The 18,560-nt window shown below is 33.4% G+C and overlaps 2 protein-coding genes across 6 annotated transcripts in view; both read left to right on the plus strand.

The window, feature by feature from the left end:
- Positions 1–528: 528 nt before the first annotated feature.
- Positions 529–18,560, plus strand: part of LOC128868106 (uncharacterized) — a 63,015-nt gene continuing 44,983 nt past the window's right edge. Inside the window, exons 1-2 of one of the 5 annotated variants that reach the window (XM_054109854.1) lie at positions 1,907–2,217; positions 2,484–2,666. The gene's annotated coding sequence lies outside the window, so the exon portion shown is untranslated. Of the gene's footprint in view, positions 869–1,906; positions 2,218–2,483; positions 2,667–18,560 lie in introns of those variants that run through there. The other 4 variants (XM_054109855.1, XM_054109856.1, XM_054109857.1 and 1 more) reach the window with 4 other exon arrangements.
- On the plus strand, positions 7,779–11,389 carry LOC128868107 (trypsin alpha-like). Its single transcript, XM_054109859.1, is given in 1 exon segment — positions 7,779–11,389. A coding segment is annotated over 1 exon segment (771 nt). The 5' UTR covers positions 7,779–9,242; the 3' UTR covers positions 10,014–11,389.

Raw genomic sequence — 18,560 nt, forward strand, 5'->3', positions numbered from 1 at the left:
TGGAACAACATCAACACGCACACCACAAATAGGAGGAGGAGCTCGGTCAAATACTCAAAAAGGGTGTACGCGCCAATTATATATATATATAACAACGTTGAAAGAATATTTGGAGTGCATAAAGGTCGTTTTAATTTTTTTTTTTAATTTTTTCACAATAAATACCGATATTTTAATGATAATAACATGGGCGCATTTTCCGAAGAAGTAATCAATGGTGAGTCTACTGAAAACAAATCTCAATTTCACAAATGAGTGCAAAAAATAACAATAGCGATTTCAGGCACGTACCAATCGTTGGCATTTAGTGTTCGAAAACGGAACAGAAAAAATTCAAAAATGTCAGTACGTTTTCGGTGATAATTTCATGCGGAAACGAGTTCCAGTATATGCTCGATAGTTTCATTTATCGTCACACACTGAACATACACCATATTGACATTCTGTTGGTGTGAGAAATTTTGATACTTCCGCAATGGTATGGTAATTTGACAGTAGTGGTGTATACTTCCGCATATGCAGAAGTAGTTGATTTTGTTGTGTGTATTAACGATTAGTTTAGTTAATAAAGAAAACTGTATATACATAAAGGAAGATGCAAAAATAAATGTTTATGGCTACATTTCACAGTTAGGCAGTGAGCGACCAGCAAATTAATAAACTTAAGTTTTTTGTACACCAACAAAGCTGCAGTATTGCTTGATAAAGCATTAAGAGAAATAACATTGCATAGTTTTTGGTGTAACTAGAAAATTCGGTGAACTTGAAGTTTTGTACAGCGCGTGTGCACTCATTCTAACAAATGTATTACCCATATGTCTAGCTAGTGCTCGCAGTCATGTACACGGCAACAGGCGCCTCTCTGGCGGTATGTATTTTATTTTCTTTTGTGCCGTTTGTCATACATATGCAGTGCTGCATGTGTACATATGATAATTTAGCAAATAAATATTATTAATAAATAAATTTATTTCTTTTAATAGTTTATAATTCAGAGTTCCCTGTCAGCTATGAAAATTTAATATACCTATATATTTGATGCTATTGATAATCATATTGAAAATATATACATAACATTTCTCACTTTCGACAATATACATATGTTTTATAACGCAAACTTCATTGCAACCCTGTTTTATTTCCCTTTTCTATTCTGTATCGTGGCATTTCATCCAGTGCTCCCACCCCCCAAGAATCCAAGCCCACCAGATTTGATACAAAATTGCAGCTGATTGAAATTTTCGAAGGGAAAATTAAGCAAAAAATGTAAATGTTTGTAACAGGCAAAACAGCAAACAGAATAAAATAACCTTCACATAGCACAACACTTTTTTTATTTCCCTCTTACAAACACAAACAACAGACAAAAATCGATTCGGAATCCAAAAACTTTAAATACTCAGCAGGTTTTACTTTTGGAGCAATAAGATGCGGTTTTGGAAAACATTTTTTAACATTTTAATTTAAATTACTTTAGAATGTGTATATTTTAAAGTTTGAATTATAAATTTTGGTTTTATTGGTTGCAAATTACAAAATTTTTGCGAACATTAAATTGCTCACATGAACACTCTTTCAATAATTGATTTTTATTAACTTCATCGCTGAACATATTCTTTCAGCAGGCGCGTTGCTATGGGGTAAAATTTTCAAAGTTAACAAATGTTTTAGCAGATTTAGCAGGAAATACATTTTGAATATGAATTTTTTGTTTTATTATTTCATTTAATTATATCGCTTATAACCATATCTTTTAAGTCATAAAGTAAACATGCTCTCCATTCTACACTAAATAATTGTTAAAAGTACATTCAAGTATAACAGGTAAACTGCCGTAGTCGGAGAATTTTCGCAGTAGGGTGGTACAATTAAACAGCGTAGTAAATTTGTTGCGGTGGCAACACTGTTCTGATCAGGTGGCAGCAGAGAACATTCATCTTTTTCTCTGGTGGCAGACGCTGACTGCGCTGCTTTTGTAGAGCAAGCTAATTGGGGGCCTAAAGCGCCTCACCGACATTTATTGCAATTGACGCTTTAGCTTTAATTTGTTTGCTTTTCGCCTTCGTTCCGTTCGCTCCAATTTATTCGTGCTCGCTAAAACGTGGATGCAAACTTTCTTTCAGTTAAAGAAATATTTTAAAACGTCGTAAGTTTCTGTTTGTTTTTTAAGGAAAACCTAATTTACTGTATTTTGTTGTTGGAGTTGTTGCTGCAAAAGTACGTAGTCGGGAGTGCACATTCTTTTCACCTCCAACTAAACGCGAACGCTTCGAGTATATAGTATGTGCGAATTCAGGTTGCGGGACTTTCTCGGCTACCACTGACTGCGTGCGAATTGTTGTTGCGTTGCTTGAATTATTCGCGTGTAGCTTCATAAAATTCCTACAAAGTGCAATTTGTATTCTCCTATGGTGTGAAAAAAGTGAAAATTTTAGTATCAAGAAAATATTTATTATAATTCTTTTTAATTCTGTTCGATAAAGTGAAAAGAAAAACGATTGTCTTTTGTTGTTGTCATTCCCCTTCTTAGATTAGAAGCGGTTGAATTTATGAGTTAACTCGTTTGCCCGTGAAAACAGCGAAATAGCGGAAAAGCAATACAGCAGCGTTGGTAATTGTAGCGCGCACATTATCAGCAAAAGCGAGAAATTTGCATATTTCTCTAGGTAAATATGAAGTAGTAGTGTATTTGGAGTAAACAGATTGCATGGCATACGAATTTGCATTGGAGTGGATTTTGCGTGTTTTGTAATTGTGCCATTCTAATTAGAAGCAACAAGTGGTTGCGTGTACGTACATATGTATGTATGTACATACTATATGTGCCAATAATGTGTTTATTATGGTCTCATTGGATATTATTACATTTTTATTGAGGAGGCAGTTTGAAAGGTGTCAAAGAATTATTGACACGAAAAGACTGCGAACTTAGTACAAACTTTCAGAAAAATGGTGTTGGAAAAAAAATCTGTTTGTCGCAACAAACTATGGTAGAAATGTAGAGTTTGACTCATAATTGTCTCTCTCCGTCATACAATTTCATGTTGTATAGTATCATTACTTTCTTAGTAGACTCGACTACGACATATGTATAATATTACTTAGAATTTTTTTTTCGTAGCCGAATACTTTGCTGGTGTCTTCTATTTATCTTTTAACGGGGTATTCTAGTCTAGAGGCCCGAATTTCGAGCATTTTTTCACGATGAATAAAAAAAAAGCTATTGATATTTTTACGATACATTTTTTTATCATTTATTTATTCACATATTAGGAGCACACAAAATAAATTTGAAAAAAAAAAAAAATGAATTTTCATGGAGTTATGCCATCCTTGCGTCCTTGAAGTGGAAGGGGGGAAAAAAAAGCAGTGCCCCCGTCGTCACGATTTCTACCCTTGTGGTCATCTGAAAAAAAAAAAATACAAATTCTTAATTAATATGAATGTCATTATCGTATGAACCAGAAAAAACGGAAAAAAAAAAAATTGTTCCAAAAAATGGCGGCTACTCAAAAAATTGAGGTCGATTTTTCTCTTATTTTTAAGCTTTCTCGAATTGTTTACACATATTAAAAAATTGAAATTTCCAGTTTTTCGAGCTTCATACGATAGAGATATATTTAAGGAATATTCATGACAAATTTCAAGCAAATCGGTTGATTAGAACTTGAGATATCGTGCCGACCGTATCGAACGAAGTAGTTTCGAGAAAAACACTTTTGAAGTTCGGCGTCCGCTCAAACCAGTCAAGCTGTCGCGTCACTAAAATAGTTGTAGCTTCGAAAATAATTTTAGGGAGATATTTTTGAATAGTTAAACTATCAAATTTTGAAAAAAAAAAATTTTTAGATTTTTTCAAATTTCTAGACTAGAATACCCCCTTAAACAAAATTAGTTATTTGAACGTGCAATATACAAAAACAACAACGAAAACCAAAATACGTCGTTTGCTGCGTTGTCTGAGAATTGTTTTCACATAAACAAACACCAGAAATGTATTTGTTTTTGTATATCGTGAGCCAGATAGTGCAAGTGATTCTTGCATATCGCATAAACAAGAAAACGTCTTTGCAATAATGCCCGGGCTGTAATATAATATACAGTGGCACAGTAAAGTCTACATACCCCATTGAAAAGCGAGGTTTAGAGATTTCTGTGAACATTGTAGCATTAGAATATATTCCAAACAAATCCAATCTAACAACAAACAATAAATTTTAACAAAAAAATTTTAATCCAAAAATATTTATTAACAAAAACAAACAAAATTCATTTTCCAAACACAGAAAAGTCTGCATACTTTGTAAAAAGAATGTGTTTCACTTAAAAGGAAATAAAAAGACAACAGAATTAATACTTGGTGGGTCCGCCACGACTTTCTAGAACAGCATTTAATATATTTTGCATGGAATTTACACCTTCGGGGCATCGAGTCCACGAGCCGCTCACACTGTTCCTTTGGAATTGTTTGCCAAATCTGTAACACTTTTGTCCATAGATCCATTTTATTCGTAGCTTTTGGCATTTTAGAGAGCTCTCGCTTCACTATTCCCCATAAATTCTCAATTGGGTTGAGATCTGGGATCTGCGAGGGCCATTCCAGTACCCGAATACCTTCATTACGCAGCCAAGTTTTTGTTACAGTTGCAGAGTGCTTCGGATCAGTGTCTTGTTGAAAGCGCCAAATTATCGGCATCTCCTCTGAAGCATAAGGCATCATAACATTTTGTAAAATATCCAAGTATTTTGCCGAATCCATTATACCATCGATTCGGTATAATGGCCCAACACCATAGTATGAGAAACAGCCCCATACCATTATACTTCCGCCTCCGTGTTTCACCGTTTTTTTTGTATACCGTGCTGTCAGTTCTTTGCCTGGAGGTCTGTGGACATAAGTGCGACCATCGCTGCTAAAAAGATTCATTTTGCTTTCATCAGACCATAGTATATTTCTCCAATTTTTGCTAGGCTCATTTAAATGCTCTTTGGCAAAAGACATTCTCTTTTGGATATTGTTTTTACTTAAAAGTGGAACATTTTTCGCTATGCGCCCGGGTAAATTTGCTAATTCCAAACGATAACGAACTGTTCGCGAACTGATAGGCAGGTTCAAAGTGTTTTTAGTATCATTGGATGTGGCAAAGGGCTGCGACTTCGATATTCGGATCATAGCGCGGTCTTCTAGTATGGTCGTCTTCCGTGGTCTTCCCCGTTTTTCGTCGGTTCTATTTTTGCTTTTAAGCGCATTTCTCACTAAATGATCGGATCTTTTAACAATTTCGGCAATATTTTTGATGGTATAACCTTTTTCCCGAAGATTTTCTATGATTTTTTTTCACTTTCGGTACAATGAACGCGGCGACCCATTTTATAAACTTTCACTTCAAAAGCACGCTAGTGAATAATTACACAGTCCTGCGAGGGTGAGTTTCTAGAATGGCTGTACTTGTTTCTTGTAGTTTTTTATGCGCTGAAAACGAATCTGACCTTCAAAATGCTCCATCACGTCAGGATTTTTGGTAAATGAAGCCTAAAAGGTCAAAAAATGGCCATTTTAGCCATTTTTGATAATTTTTTTTGGGATAGAAATTTTTTTTTTTCAATTTTCGACGAAAAGGTCGCATAGTACAACTCTTTAGCTTTAAGGGGGAAGTCTACTGTGGCAAGGGAAAAAACAGGCTTATTTTCCGGATTTTATTTCTAACAAAATATTGCTCGTACATAAAATCTATTTAAACTCTTATCTTTATTATATATTTAAGTTTTTGAAAAAAAAAAAATTTAAGTCAAAATATTCAAAATGGCCGCTGTGGCACTTCTGCAAGCGCAGGTCCGCTTTTCTTAGGTGCCTAAACGGTGTACATGAAATCTTAAGTTTCGGTGATCTAAAACAAAAAAACAAAATATTGTTATCATATACATAGTATTGACTCTCGTCTGACGTAGGATTATGTCGATAAAAAATTTTGGCGTTGAAAAAAAAATTCTTGAAATTTTTTTCTTTTTTTTTTGCCTAAAATTGATGTTACTATTGTTTATAACAATTTAACAAATAACGATATCAAAAAAATCCTATGTCAGACGAGAGACACTATTACAGAGAATATATAATTAAATTTTTAAGCTGATTCATTTATCAGAACTCGAGATATCGTGTACACCGTATACAAAAACTTAGTTTCGAGAAAAATGCGTTTAAAGTTTCAGTTTTCAGCGTTTAAAGCTTTGGAGCGCTTCGGGAAAAGGTCGAAATTTCAACGAAGAAAAATTTAGCCAGCTGTAACACATATTGTACCTTATTTAAGAGGGTTCAAAGTATTTTTTAAGCTAATAAAAAAAAAATCGATTTTTTGAAAAATTCACAGTAGATTTCCCCCTTAAAACCCATTTTTTTAAATTATTGTACGATTTTTAAAAAAAAAGTTATGACATTTTGAAATTAACAGTTTCAGTTACGCCAATAGACGTTATACCCAACGATTGGCGTAACTGAAACTGTTAATTTCAAAATGTCATAACTTTTTTTTTAAAAATCGTACAATAATTTAAAAAAATGGGTTTTAAAGCTAAAGAGTTGTACTATGCGACCTTTTCGTCGAAAATTGAAAAAAAAATTTTCTATCCCAAAAAAAATTATCAAAAATGGCTAAAATGGCCATTTTTTGACCTTTTAGGCTTGATTTACCAAAAATCCTGACGTGATGGAGCATTTTGAAGGTCAGATTCGTTTTCAAACTACAAGAAACAAGTACAGCCATTCTAGAAACTGAAAACAGTTAAATTTCGCAGGCCTGTGTTATTCATGACAATACAATACTGGATTAGCTGATTTCTTTGATTTGAAAAATTTTAAGTGGAAATTAACGGAGATTTTCCCATTTAAACTGTTATGAGTCTATTTTATTTGCCAACCTATTTAGGTACTCTACGAGCATGGATGGTGTTTTCTCTTTTTTTATGTTGGGAAGGTAAATAATTTTGTTGTTGTTGAGAGCAGTATATTAAAACAAACAAACGTGTGCAAGATCGGTATTTAATATTGCAATAATATTTAAGATATGAACGATGAAATGCATATCAAAGGTAAGAGTCTATTTTTTTCCACCACTGTATGTATGTATGTATATATCGTCCCCTTAGTATTAAAATAGCCTATACATTTTTTGATGTTTTGAGAAAATGAATTTCAAACTTTTTGTCGAAAGTAGCTCTCACTCAAATCTCGTTATGTCTGTAAATATTTATTATTTTCTGACTGACGTTTTGACCCACTTTGTGGGACTAGAATTTGACAAAATTTTGACCACATATAAAATCGACGATGGAGAATCCAAAAATTCAATAAAAAAAATAATAGCCTATGAGCACATAGGCTATTGTTATACTAAGGGGACGATATAATCGCTCAATTGTTATACACATTATTCCAAGATAAGGATACCAAGCACAAACCTTCTGCAAAGTATACACGCTCCAAGCGTTGTATCAACATGCGCATGTTGGATGAGCGGCTGTATCATGCATAGAATAGTTGTACAACCGATCTCCATGTTTGTCCAACGGTTGCATGAAAATTAATGTTTTAATTTTTGGTGGGCGGAGTTAGCGATTGTAGAATGAGTTCGAACTTATTTGCTTACATTCTTCTTTTTAGACATTTACACAGATAAAAAAGAAATAAAAAATATGAAAAAAAGTTCAAAAAATTAAAAAAAACGTAATAAAAAAATTAAAAAAAAACGTAATAAAAAAATTAAAAAAAAAAAAACAATTAAAAAAATTAAAAAATTGAAAAAAATTAAAAACAATTTAAAAAAAAATAAAATAAAGTTTCATCAATTATTATTATTGAACAAATCTCACTTGATTTCTGCATTCTGCCAAATATTCAACACCACGAATAAGGAAATAATAAACTTGGACAACCCGTTGTATATCATGTTGGAACGTACATACATATATGTATACTAAACAGCCGTCCAACGCATTATACAACTTGTTGATGCAATGGTTGGCGCGTGTGTACTCTACATTATACAGGTATATGCATGGCTTGGTAGCTATATTATCGCTCAGAATTGCTCGGTAAAATAAGTTTGTTTTGTTCTAAGAATAAATAAATAAATATGTGCATTACTTTCGGTCGGTAACTACTTCAAACATTTTTCCTTATCAATTATTTTCGTATGAAAAGATTTATGAGACAAACTGTATGTTACACTTTAAAATATAACTTTAATTATGAAAATAATTATTATTCAGTATTTGGTTCTTAGATTTATTTGTAAAACCGACATACATACTTAATGGAATTCCACTGAAGTTATAGCCTTAATAAAGAACCCAAAGTTTGCTCTTTAAAATTAATTATAATCGTATTAAAAAGTTTAACCTTTAAAAAGAGTCCGGTCCCAGAGTTGTTCTTAGAAATGTTATAAAAAAATGGTTGCCTAGCTTTCAATGATTTTCATGCTTTCAATGCTCACCAAAACTAAGAAGTTACACAGAATTAATAAAGGGTGGATCATCGGATAAGTTTTTCATAAAAATTATATGCAAAAATATGGTTGCATATCTTTCTATAATTTCCTAGAAAAAGTGCATAGCTCGATAAACTTAATAAAGTATGAACGATTGGTCAATAATAGCAACTATTGAAAACCCGGGAAAACTACTGGTCGAATTATCTCGTTTTTTCGGAAGTCCAAAAAATATTTCTATTACTCATTTTGAATTCATAATTCTTTTATATGGATGTGGTTTTAATAAATGCTTAACTTTTGATAATTCAATATGGTCGAATTATCTCGTTTTTTCGGAAGTCCAAAAAATATTTCTATTCATTTTGAATTCATAATTCTTTTATATGGATGTGGTTTTAATAAATGCTTAACTTTTGATAATTCAATATCAGTAAAAAATTATGTAAAGTGGTATAGGTTTGTGCGTAAGAGGACTAAGTTTAGATTTATTGAGGATTTTACCGTTTACGAAAGATTTCTCGTATCTTATTATCGCAGTATTCGTATCGATGATAACAAAATCACCATTCATAAATATCTGTCCCAAAAAACCTCCTTATAAATCTTATTGATAAAATTCAAAAATCGAAATTCCCCAACATATCTAACTTCAGACCTCTGACGTGCATATTTAGGCAATATGCATATCGCTCGCCATTGGGGAACGCTATAAAAGCTCATGCACCGCAGAACACTGCTATCATAACATTTTCAAACATGTTCAAGTTCGTGATTCTATTGTCGGCAATTACCTGCGCACTAGGCGCATCTGTACCTGAGGGTCTCGTCCCGCAATTGGATGGACGCATTGTCGGTGGTGCTGCTACAACCATCAGCACTTTCCCATGACAAATATCCTTGCAGCGTTCGGGCTCTCATTCCTGCGGTGGATCGATTTACAGCGCTAACATCATTGTAACCGCAGCTCACTGTTTGCAATCGGTTACCGCTTCTGTGCTGAAGGTCCGCGCTGGTTCGACATACTGGAACTCCGGCGGTGTATTAATACAGGTCTCCGCATTCAAGAATCACGAATCTTACTCCTCCAGCTCCTATAACAACGATATTGCCGTTATCCGTTTGGCCTCTTCACTTTCGTTCAGCTCATCCATCAAAGCCATCTCTCTGGCTAGCTCTGCACCTGCAAATGGCGCCTCTGCTGCTGTATCCGGCTGGGGTACTCTAACATACGGTGCATCATCCTTGCCCAGCACATTGCAGTATGTCGATACGACCATTGTCAGTTTGTCTAAGTGCTCTTCGAGCTCCTATGGCTATGGTAGCCAAGTTAAAGGCGCCATGATCTGTGCTGCTGCCTCCGGCAAAGACGCTTGCCAGGGTGATTCTGGTGGCCCATTGGTATCTGGTGGAGTGTTGGTTGGTGTTGTATCCTGGGGTTACGGTTGTGCATACGCCAACTATCCAGGTGTGTACTCTGACGTTGCTGCTCTACGTTCGTGGGTGGTTAGCGCCGCTAGCTCAGTTTAAAAGTATAAATAGCCTCAATAAAAAATTTGCAAGTGAATAAAATTTTAAAATTTTCTTTCGAAATAAAATATATTATTTTCGTTTTTATTGGAATATTATTATGAAGCAATAATAATATCAGTTGATGGATAATAAAATAGTAGTATTTGGGTAGTAGTAGTACTCCTAGATTGTTACATATATCTGTGAAAGTTGCTTAGAGCAAACTTTTTCTCTAAATTTTGGTTTGCATCTTGATGCTGTCTCTCAAAAATAGTAACCTAAAATTTTATGTCATTTCATTTCTATAGGTTGAATTCAGGAAAATAATTCAAACTGATTAAATCACATTAAAAAATCATTTAAATATCACAAACGCCACTTGGACATACATACATCCATACATACATGTATACTAAATAATCGCAAAGCTATTAATCCTCAACGCTTTTCTCTTAGCAGCAGTTTCTTATCGCAGAAAAACTTTGCACAGCTCCTTCCATACAATTCATGCATAAGAGCATTTGTTTGCCCCTCAACAGCAATAATTTTAGCAAATGTTCGCTTTATTTTTGCATTTATTTACTCAGCTGCCAACACCTTGCTCCAATCGCTGGCAACGTCATCAACAGTGGGCAGATATGCCCACGAATGCGAGCACTTCCCAACACTAGCTCAGCCCACTTTCATCGTCACGTTTATTCGTTGTCTTGGATCGCTAAGTTTACATGATCTACGTGTTTTTAACATCTCTTTGTTTTAAGTGGTGTCTGTATTTTGTATGCATTGTATTTTTATTTCTTTACTTTCCAGAGATCATTGAACGCTTCATTGCCTGCCTTTTCTTTGTTAGCCAAGCAGGCAGTCAATGCGCCGACTACGTAGCTGGTAACTGATGATGTTGTGGCAAAGGTAAATGCCTTTCTCTTTTGCGCAATCGCGCAAATTTTCCCTTCAAGCGACAACGAAAAGCTATTTAGGCAGCACAGCCAAATTTTTCAATGGTGGTGCTGATCAACGCCAACGTTGTAAAGGTGTCATTAAAATATTGTTCGCACATATGTACATACATACATACATACATATGTTTGCACATAGAAAACGGAACAAACTTCACGTGATAATTTTTGCATTTGATTTATTTTTGACAAACTCGATTTTGTATTTCTGTTTAATGTTTGTCCAACGAGGCGCATGCGGAAATGTCAAAAAATGAGATATCAGATAGTCGCGCAGATTCCTAAACCGGTATTAGCCGTGTTAATGACGTGCTGGCTGCCAGTCGACTCTCGTTTCTGCCAGCTGCCTCTACAGTAAAAGCGCCACAAAAAAAAAATAGTTCCTCGCTTTTTGCAGTGCACTTACCTTTGTCACATTTTTGGGTTGTTGGCAGTTGATAGCGCCTTTGTGTCACTTTGAATTATATTTATTTTTTTTAGAACTTCGCTATTTTGTATTGGAGTAATTTTCAATAAACAGTTGAATGTTTTCCTTACTTTTTATCGCTTCAAAAGACTAAATTATAATTTAAATATATTGAATTTTTTTTTAATTTTATTTAGTGATTCCCAAAAATTAATTAAGTAAGCGGCATTTATTTCATACTAACCTCAAGGTTACTGAACTGTATCAACCTGATTTTTTTGATTTTTATAGTAATTTGAATGCACTTCTAATAATAAAGAGTTAAAAGTAATTAGTTGAATTTGACTTGACATGAATCATCATTTACATAAGTACATAATTTATATACATATGTACGAGATGTGTTCAAAAAGTATCGCGAATTTTGAATTTTCACTGGTTTGTGGCGATGTGATGGTAATGATGTCTCTCACTCATGCCGACGAGTTCGGCCATTTTGAATGTTCAGTTAATTGTTGACAGCTGCTTTGCTGCACGTGTTTCTGCTCGTCTTCGATTTTTACCTATTCAAAAAGATGGATCAAAGAGCCTGTATCAAATTTTGTGTGAAAAACGAAATTAAGTGCGCAGATGCATTCCGAATGTTGGCTGCATCATACGGAGAAGCTACTTTGGACCAAAGCAACGTTTATCGGTGGTACAAAATGTTCTCAGAAGACCGAGGAGATGTGAACGACGAAGCGTGCCGGACGTGAAGTGCTGAGCACTTCAACAACAGACGAAAAAATTGATGAAGTGAAGAAAATAGTATTGGCCAATCGTCGAATCATCGTTAGAGAAGTTTATGAGATGTTGGACTCTGTCCGCGACGACCCAAATTTGCTCCAGAGGGTCATAACTGGTGACGAATCGTGGGTTTATGTTTATGACATGAAAACCAAAGCTCAATCATCGGCCTCAACAACCGCGCTGTTAGTTTTGCCTTCTCCAAACTGGATAAAGAGGCAAAGCGAACGGGTCTGGTGGTGAACGAGGACAAAACGAAGTATCTCCTGTCTTCAAACAAACAGTTAGCGCAATCGCGTATTGGCACCCACGTCACTGTTGACAGTTATAATTTCGAGGTTGTAAAAGACTTCGTGTATTTAGCAACCAGGATTAACATCGATAACAATGTCAGCCAGGGCAGAATCATCCCGTCTAGGGAAGAGTGGAACGCTAACCCAACATGGCTAAATGATGACTCACAAAAATGGTACTCAGATGGTTAAAAAACGCTCCAAGGAGTAGGAGCAGGAATAGTTGGGCCTAGAGCACACAAAACCCTAACACTAAGTACAGATATCACGATTATCCATGCGGAGCTCTTCGCCAAAATGAAAACAGTGGAAATCATATTCAAAAGAGGGCTCGATAAAGTAAATATTCAAATACTTTCGGACAGCCAATAGGTTCTCAAAGCTTTGAATAGCTTCACATTCAAGTCAAAAGCCTTAATAGAGTGTAACAATGCACTCAACAAGCTGGCCATTCATAATCAAGTCTCACTGATTTGGGCACCTTGACATGAGGCACACGAAGGGAACGAGAAGGCAGACTTTTATGCCAAATAAGGGACAGAATGACTATTGGACCAATCCCATTTTTCGGCTTTAACAAAAATAATATAAAACGGGAAACCAAAAAATGGATCCAAACTAAAATCCTGAACTAGAACACTGAAACGGCACAAGCGGCCTTGATCATTCCCAAAAGTGTTTGAACTTCAATGCCAACAGAGCAAAATCTGCTCAGATTACTCTGTGGAGCACCTACAGGTCACTTTGCCTGTAATAAACACTTTAACGCAATAGGATTATCTAGTACAAGATCATGCAGGTTCTTCTGTGATGAAGAGGAGTCTATGGAACACTTAATCACCAACTGTGGCCACAGGAGATACAGAATCCTGGGCTCGTACCTACTAGAGAAGGAAGACCTACAATAGCTCCCTCCTAAGGAGCTGGTTCGATTCCTCGGTATACTAAATAATAATAATTAAGTGCATAAAGGCCTTAGCCTAACTCGTATAACCATTATCAGCCTAACCTAAGAACAAGAAATAATCGTCCGAATGAGTCGACAATTCAAAGGTTGGGAAAAAAATTTCAAGAAACTGGCTCTATCGAGGTTAGAAAAAGAACTGTTAGACCAAAAATTGGACGTTCTGTTGAGAATATTACTGCTGTAGGGCAAAGTGTTGGTGATGTTGATATCTCGACGTTCTCAACAGTTAGGCATTCATAAATGACGCCATTTTTCTCATATAATTGTTAAGAGCCGTATTTTGAATAAAAATTGTGTTATAATCTAAATTTTTACATGTTTTATTTTAAAACAACATCTATGCGCGTCTTTTGCAAGACCCTTTACATGGAGTTACGGCCATCAAAGTGAATAAGGGCAATTCGTTTTGAAAATCTTAATCAGCATAATTTGCAAAGATTTTTCAAGAAGCTCATAATACGTAGTAGCTGAATTAGATTCTAAAAGCGTTGAACTTTATGTGCCGAAAATTTCAGTAAATTATCTCAAAACTAAACTAAGTTATGATCATTTATGTAAATAAATTTGGTTGAGTTTGACTTGAAATTTTTGTATTTTTTCGGTTTATAATTGTTTGTTTTACTATAATATTAATTTGTTATTTATTTTGTGTTGCAAAAGCAACTCTAGTGCTAGTTTAAAGTGAAATAGGGTATATTCAGAAACGCATTATAAATGCGCAGTAATTGCAGCGCTGGCAACACTGCCAATGTGACAAGGATGCAATTGATAGATTTGTTAACGATTTGCAAAAAGATTTGTTGCATTTATGAACGCGTTTTACACTAAAATGGAAGTATTATTGAGTTTAGTTGTTGACGATGTATTTGAAGTAAAAAGTGATAGTTTTTTGCTAAATTTAAGAAAAAAAAGACGTGTAAAGCTAAAAAGAAGATCACATATAGTAAGATGTTCATTAAAACGAAAAATTCCCAAAAAAAAATCTTTTTTTCCTAGTCGCTAATGCTTTTTAATTTATTGTGATTGTAATTCATTACTTTTCCAATTTTCAAAAAAAAAAAAAATTTTTTTTTTGAAACAATTAGAAAATTTTCGCTGCGCGATTTGCCCGTCTATTTTCAAATCTTTATTCACTGTTTTTTATTTCTTCCGCCACCTTATTCCACAAAACACTCTTTTTCCTCCTCCCTGAAGCAAATTCACTTTCCATGCTCAGTCGGACTCTGAGAAGCAACTTTACTTCCGATGTACTTAGATAATCGCTAAAATCAAGAAAAATGTAATAAAATATTGTTTTAATAACGTATATTTAATATATCTTTGCATTAAAAGCTAAAAAAATCACTTTTCATCAGACATCATATTAGCGTAATCAGCGGCAGTATTAAAATCTTTCCTGCAAATAATGCGTGACGTTTGATACAAAAATGGCGTTTTGGAACGCGATGCATTTGCAGTACTGCCATATTTGCATTTCTGAACGCATTGCCAACACTGCAAAAGTACGTTGCGCATTATAATGCGTTTCTGAATATACCCATAATCTCCATAAAAGCTTTTCGGTATTAAAGTAAAAAAAAGTACTACTTTACATTACAGCTGATACAAAAAATAGAAAGCTGCATATTTTTATCCACCACAGATTTATTACTAAAAAGTGACAGTTAATGATGATAGATAATTTGTCTTGTGTTAAAAATTACAGCGCTAACTTAATGGAGGTTGAAAAAGCTAATAAAAATTGCTTTTGTTCAGGTTTTTTTTTGTTTGCTTCCTAAAAACACTTCGAAAATTTTCATTAGGGAGTTTACTTTTTGGTAACAATGCATCCATACATACATACATAAATGCGCATATATCATAGGTACATATTAAAAAATTCGTATCTGTGTGGGTATACATTTTTTCTTAATTTTCAAAGCAGCACATCAACTGATTGTTTGCCTTTAATTAGTGATTCTTTCCAATTTCATGGATTTCGTATATAACTACACAGATGTTGTTGGTATTTATATATTTTATACTTACATACGAGTATGTATGCACAAATACATACATATAATTTGGCAGCCATTGACTTCTTGAGGGCCAGTCAGCCGCCTCATTTCACCATCTACTTTTCACCCTATCTACTTTTCTACCTCCACATACATACATATTTACATTGAAACCAAAAGTGTATTTTGCTTACGTACAACTGCATAAACCACTTTCATTTTCTCCGTTAACTGTTGCATGTGTTATTATTGTAATTATTTTATACCATTGGCTGGCTGATCATTTCGTGTGGCAGTACTGCTGTCGGACTTGTGTTGTAAGTGAAAATAATTGCAGACAAAGCAATTTTTTCAAAGTTTTTCACATTTATAATTTATTATTTTTTCGTTTTTTTTATTGTATTTTATCTACATACACTGTTACTGCACTTGAAGCAATAATTTTTTTAAGGCAGCGTATGGCTTCGCATTGCATGTAACCAAATACTCCATTGCATATAAATGGGGAGAAATATACATAAATTATAATTTTGTTGTTGCATTTTATTCTTTGCTTTTTAAACAATGTGGCGTTGTTATTCCAAGTGTTTCGCTGATAATAAAAAATGAAAGCATTAACATACATATAAACAAATTTACGCATACGAGTACATATATGTATATATGTACATATATGAACCAATAACCAAGAGGTAACGCATTGTTTTATCCTGGAATCATATTGGGACATGCTCTTGTTTTGGTGCGTATCGAAAACTCGAAAAATTCACTTTCAGTAGCATAATTCAGGACTTATAATATACCCAAAACTCAATACAACAAAAAGAAAACAAATAATACATAAAACAGATTTCAAATTTTTGTTTAATGTATTTTGTTTTTATTTTTAATATATTTATTATTTTTTTTTACAATAATATTTAATTTTTAATATATTATATGTAATACAATATATTTTTTAATATTTAAAATTTTTTAGTTTTAATATTTACATTTTTTTTTTACAATAATATTTATTTTTTTTATTTTTTGTTTTTAATATTTAGATTTTTTTTATTTTTAATATTTACATTTTTTTATTTTTAATATAATACTTTTTTTTAATATTTAAAAACCTTTTTTATTTCTAGTATATTAATTCTTTTATTTTTTGTATATTATTTTTTTTACAATAATATTTAATTATTATTTTTAATCTATTAATTTTTTTAATATTTAATACTTAAAATACAATAATTAATACGTATTCTTTATTTTTAATATTTACATTTTTGTTTATTTTTAATATATTAATTTTTTTAATATTTAATACTTAAAATTTTGTTTATTATTTATTTTTAATATTTACATTTTTGTTTATTTTTAATATATTCATTTTTTTATATTTTAATTTTTAATGTATTAAGTTTATTTATATTTTTAATACAATATTTATCTTTTTTTAATATTTAATAAATTTGTTAAAGAAAATAATCGTATCCTTAAAAACAACCCTTTGTTGGGTTTGAGTTGCCTTGTTCTTATTTTACTTGCCTTCACTTGTCTTCGCTTGATGATTCGATTCAACTCAATCTGACTTGATTTGATTTAACTTGTATGTACAGTAATTTGTCATGAATTTGATTTGACATCAGATCCGATACAAGTCTATTTGATTTTATTTATATGGCTGCCTTGATTTGATCTCCCCTAATACAATTAGGTTTACTTGATTTCTCTTGGCCTGAGTTGTGTTGCTATGAATTGACTTGGCATGAGCACTGTGCTGGCCTTATTTTCACATGGCCTGAGTTGCTCTGATGACTTAACTGATGTGTGCTATTTAAGTTGATTTGATTTCTCTTTATGACTTGATTTGATTTCACTTTATGGCATGATTTGATTTCTCTTTATGACAATATTTCTCTTAATTATTGTATAAATCGACTTTAATAGACAATACGATAAGACTTGATATAATCTGATTTCAGTTGATTTGATTGGCTCGACTTGACTGTATTTGAATTAGCTTGACTCTTCACCTGATGGTTTGATTTGTTTTGAATTTACTTCCACCAGACAGATTGATGTGATTTGAGTAAGCTTGTTTTAGCTATTCTACTCAACTTAATTTGTCATAGAATAGAAGAATTGGAGGTTTGCACTTCGACCAAAAGATGTTTTTTACCTCTATTCATCACAATACCTCATCGAAACCCAGTTCCCTCAGTAAACCTAATATGCAGCTGAGTTGCGTTAAGTGTACGTTCCTTTCTTCTGGCTGCTACAGGTTGTGATGATTATTCCTTTTTCTAGCTATGGCATCGCAATCGAGAAGAACGTGTATTGAAGTTGATCGCAAAAAAGACAGAGTTCGGTGGATTATATCCCGAGCCTATACAGATAGCTGCGTAACTAGCAGTGACCTGTGAGAATCCCATTGAGCATCTCAGTTTGTCCTTAGGAAGGGTTATGAGTTGCTTGAAGCTCTTTTGATTAAACGCTCCAGTAAGGACTTCGTCTGGCGTAGTACCATTATTTGGTGGCAGCTTATATTTCTTCTTTGGTGATATGTTGTCTCAAGGCAAGGAATGACTGTGGTCCCATTAATAGCGAGACCGAAATAGATGTCCTAAATTCAGTAGTTTTCGCGAAGCGTTGTAGGATGAGAAAAAAAAACAATTAGCCAAATGAAGTTTTGGGGATAGTTTAATATATATTTGAACTAAAAAAAAAAAAATTTGTACAATCTCCAACAATATATTGTAAGCCGAGTTATCAATAGATTCCCAGAGTGCCTTGCCACTGAAGTATCCAACTTCTGTACAAGATACAACTTGCAATTTTCATCTGAAAACAAAAAAAAAAAGATTATTAATTTTGATGTAATTATCTTCGATGTGAACTAAGAAAATTGGGAGAAACACGTAAAATTCGAATTTTTGGGGAAGGTAGAAAAAAAAGTGGTTTTTCAAGGAAAAAAAACTCTTCAACTGGGTAAAAAAGTCGCTTAAAAAAGTTTTTGGATGTTTTTAGTTCACATAGAAGAGAAAACAATACTGAAGATAACGCATTTTGAATGAAATGGATAGCTCGTTTAGTTTTTTTGCAATCGTGTACATAAATTAGGTAAAATCGTGAAAATGAAAAGCCGAGAAAACGCGCTTCAAACTACAACAAT

Source organism: Anastrepha ludens, chromosome 6, assembly GCF_028408465.1.
Source record: "Anastrepha ludens isolate Willacy chromosome 6, idAnaLude1.1, whole genome shotgun sequence".
Classification (NCBI taxonomy): Eukaryota; Metazoa; Arthropoda; class Insecta; order Diptera; family Tephritidae; genus Anastrepha; species Anastrepha ludens.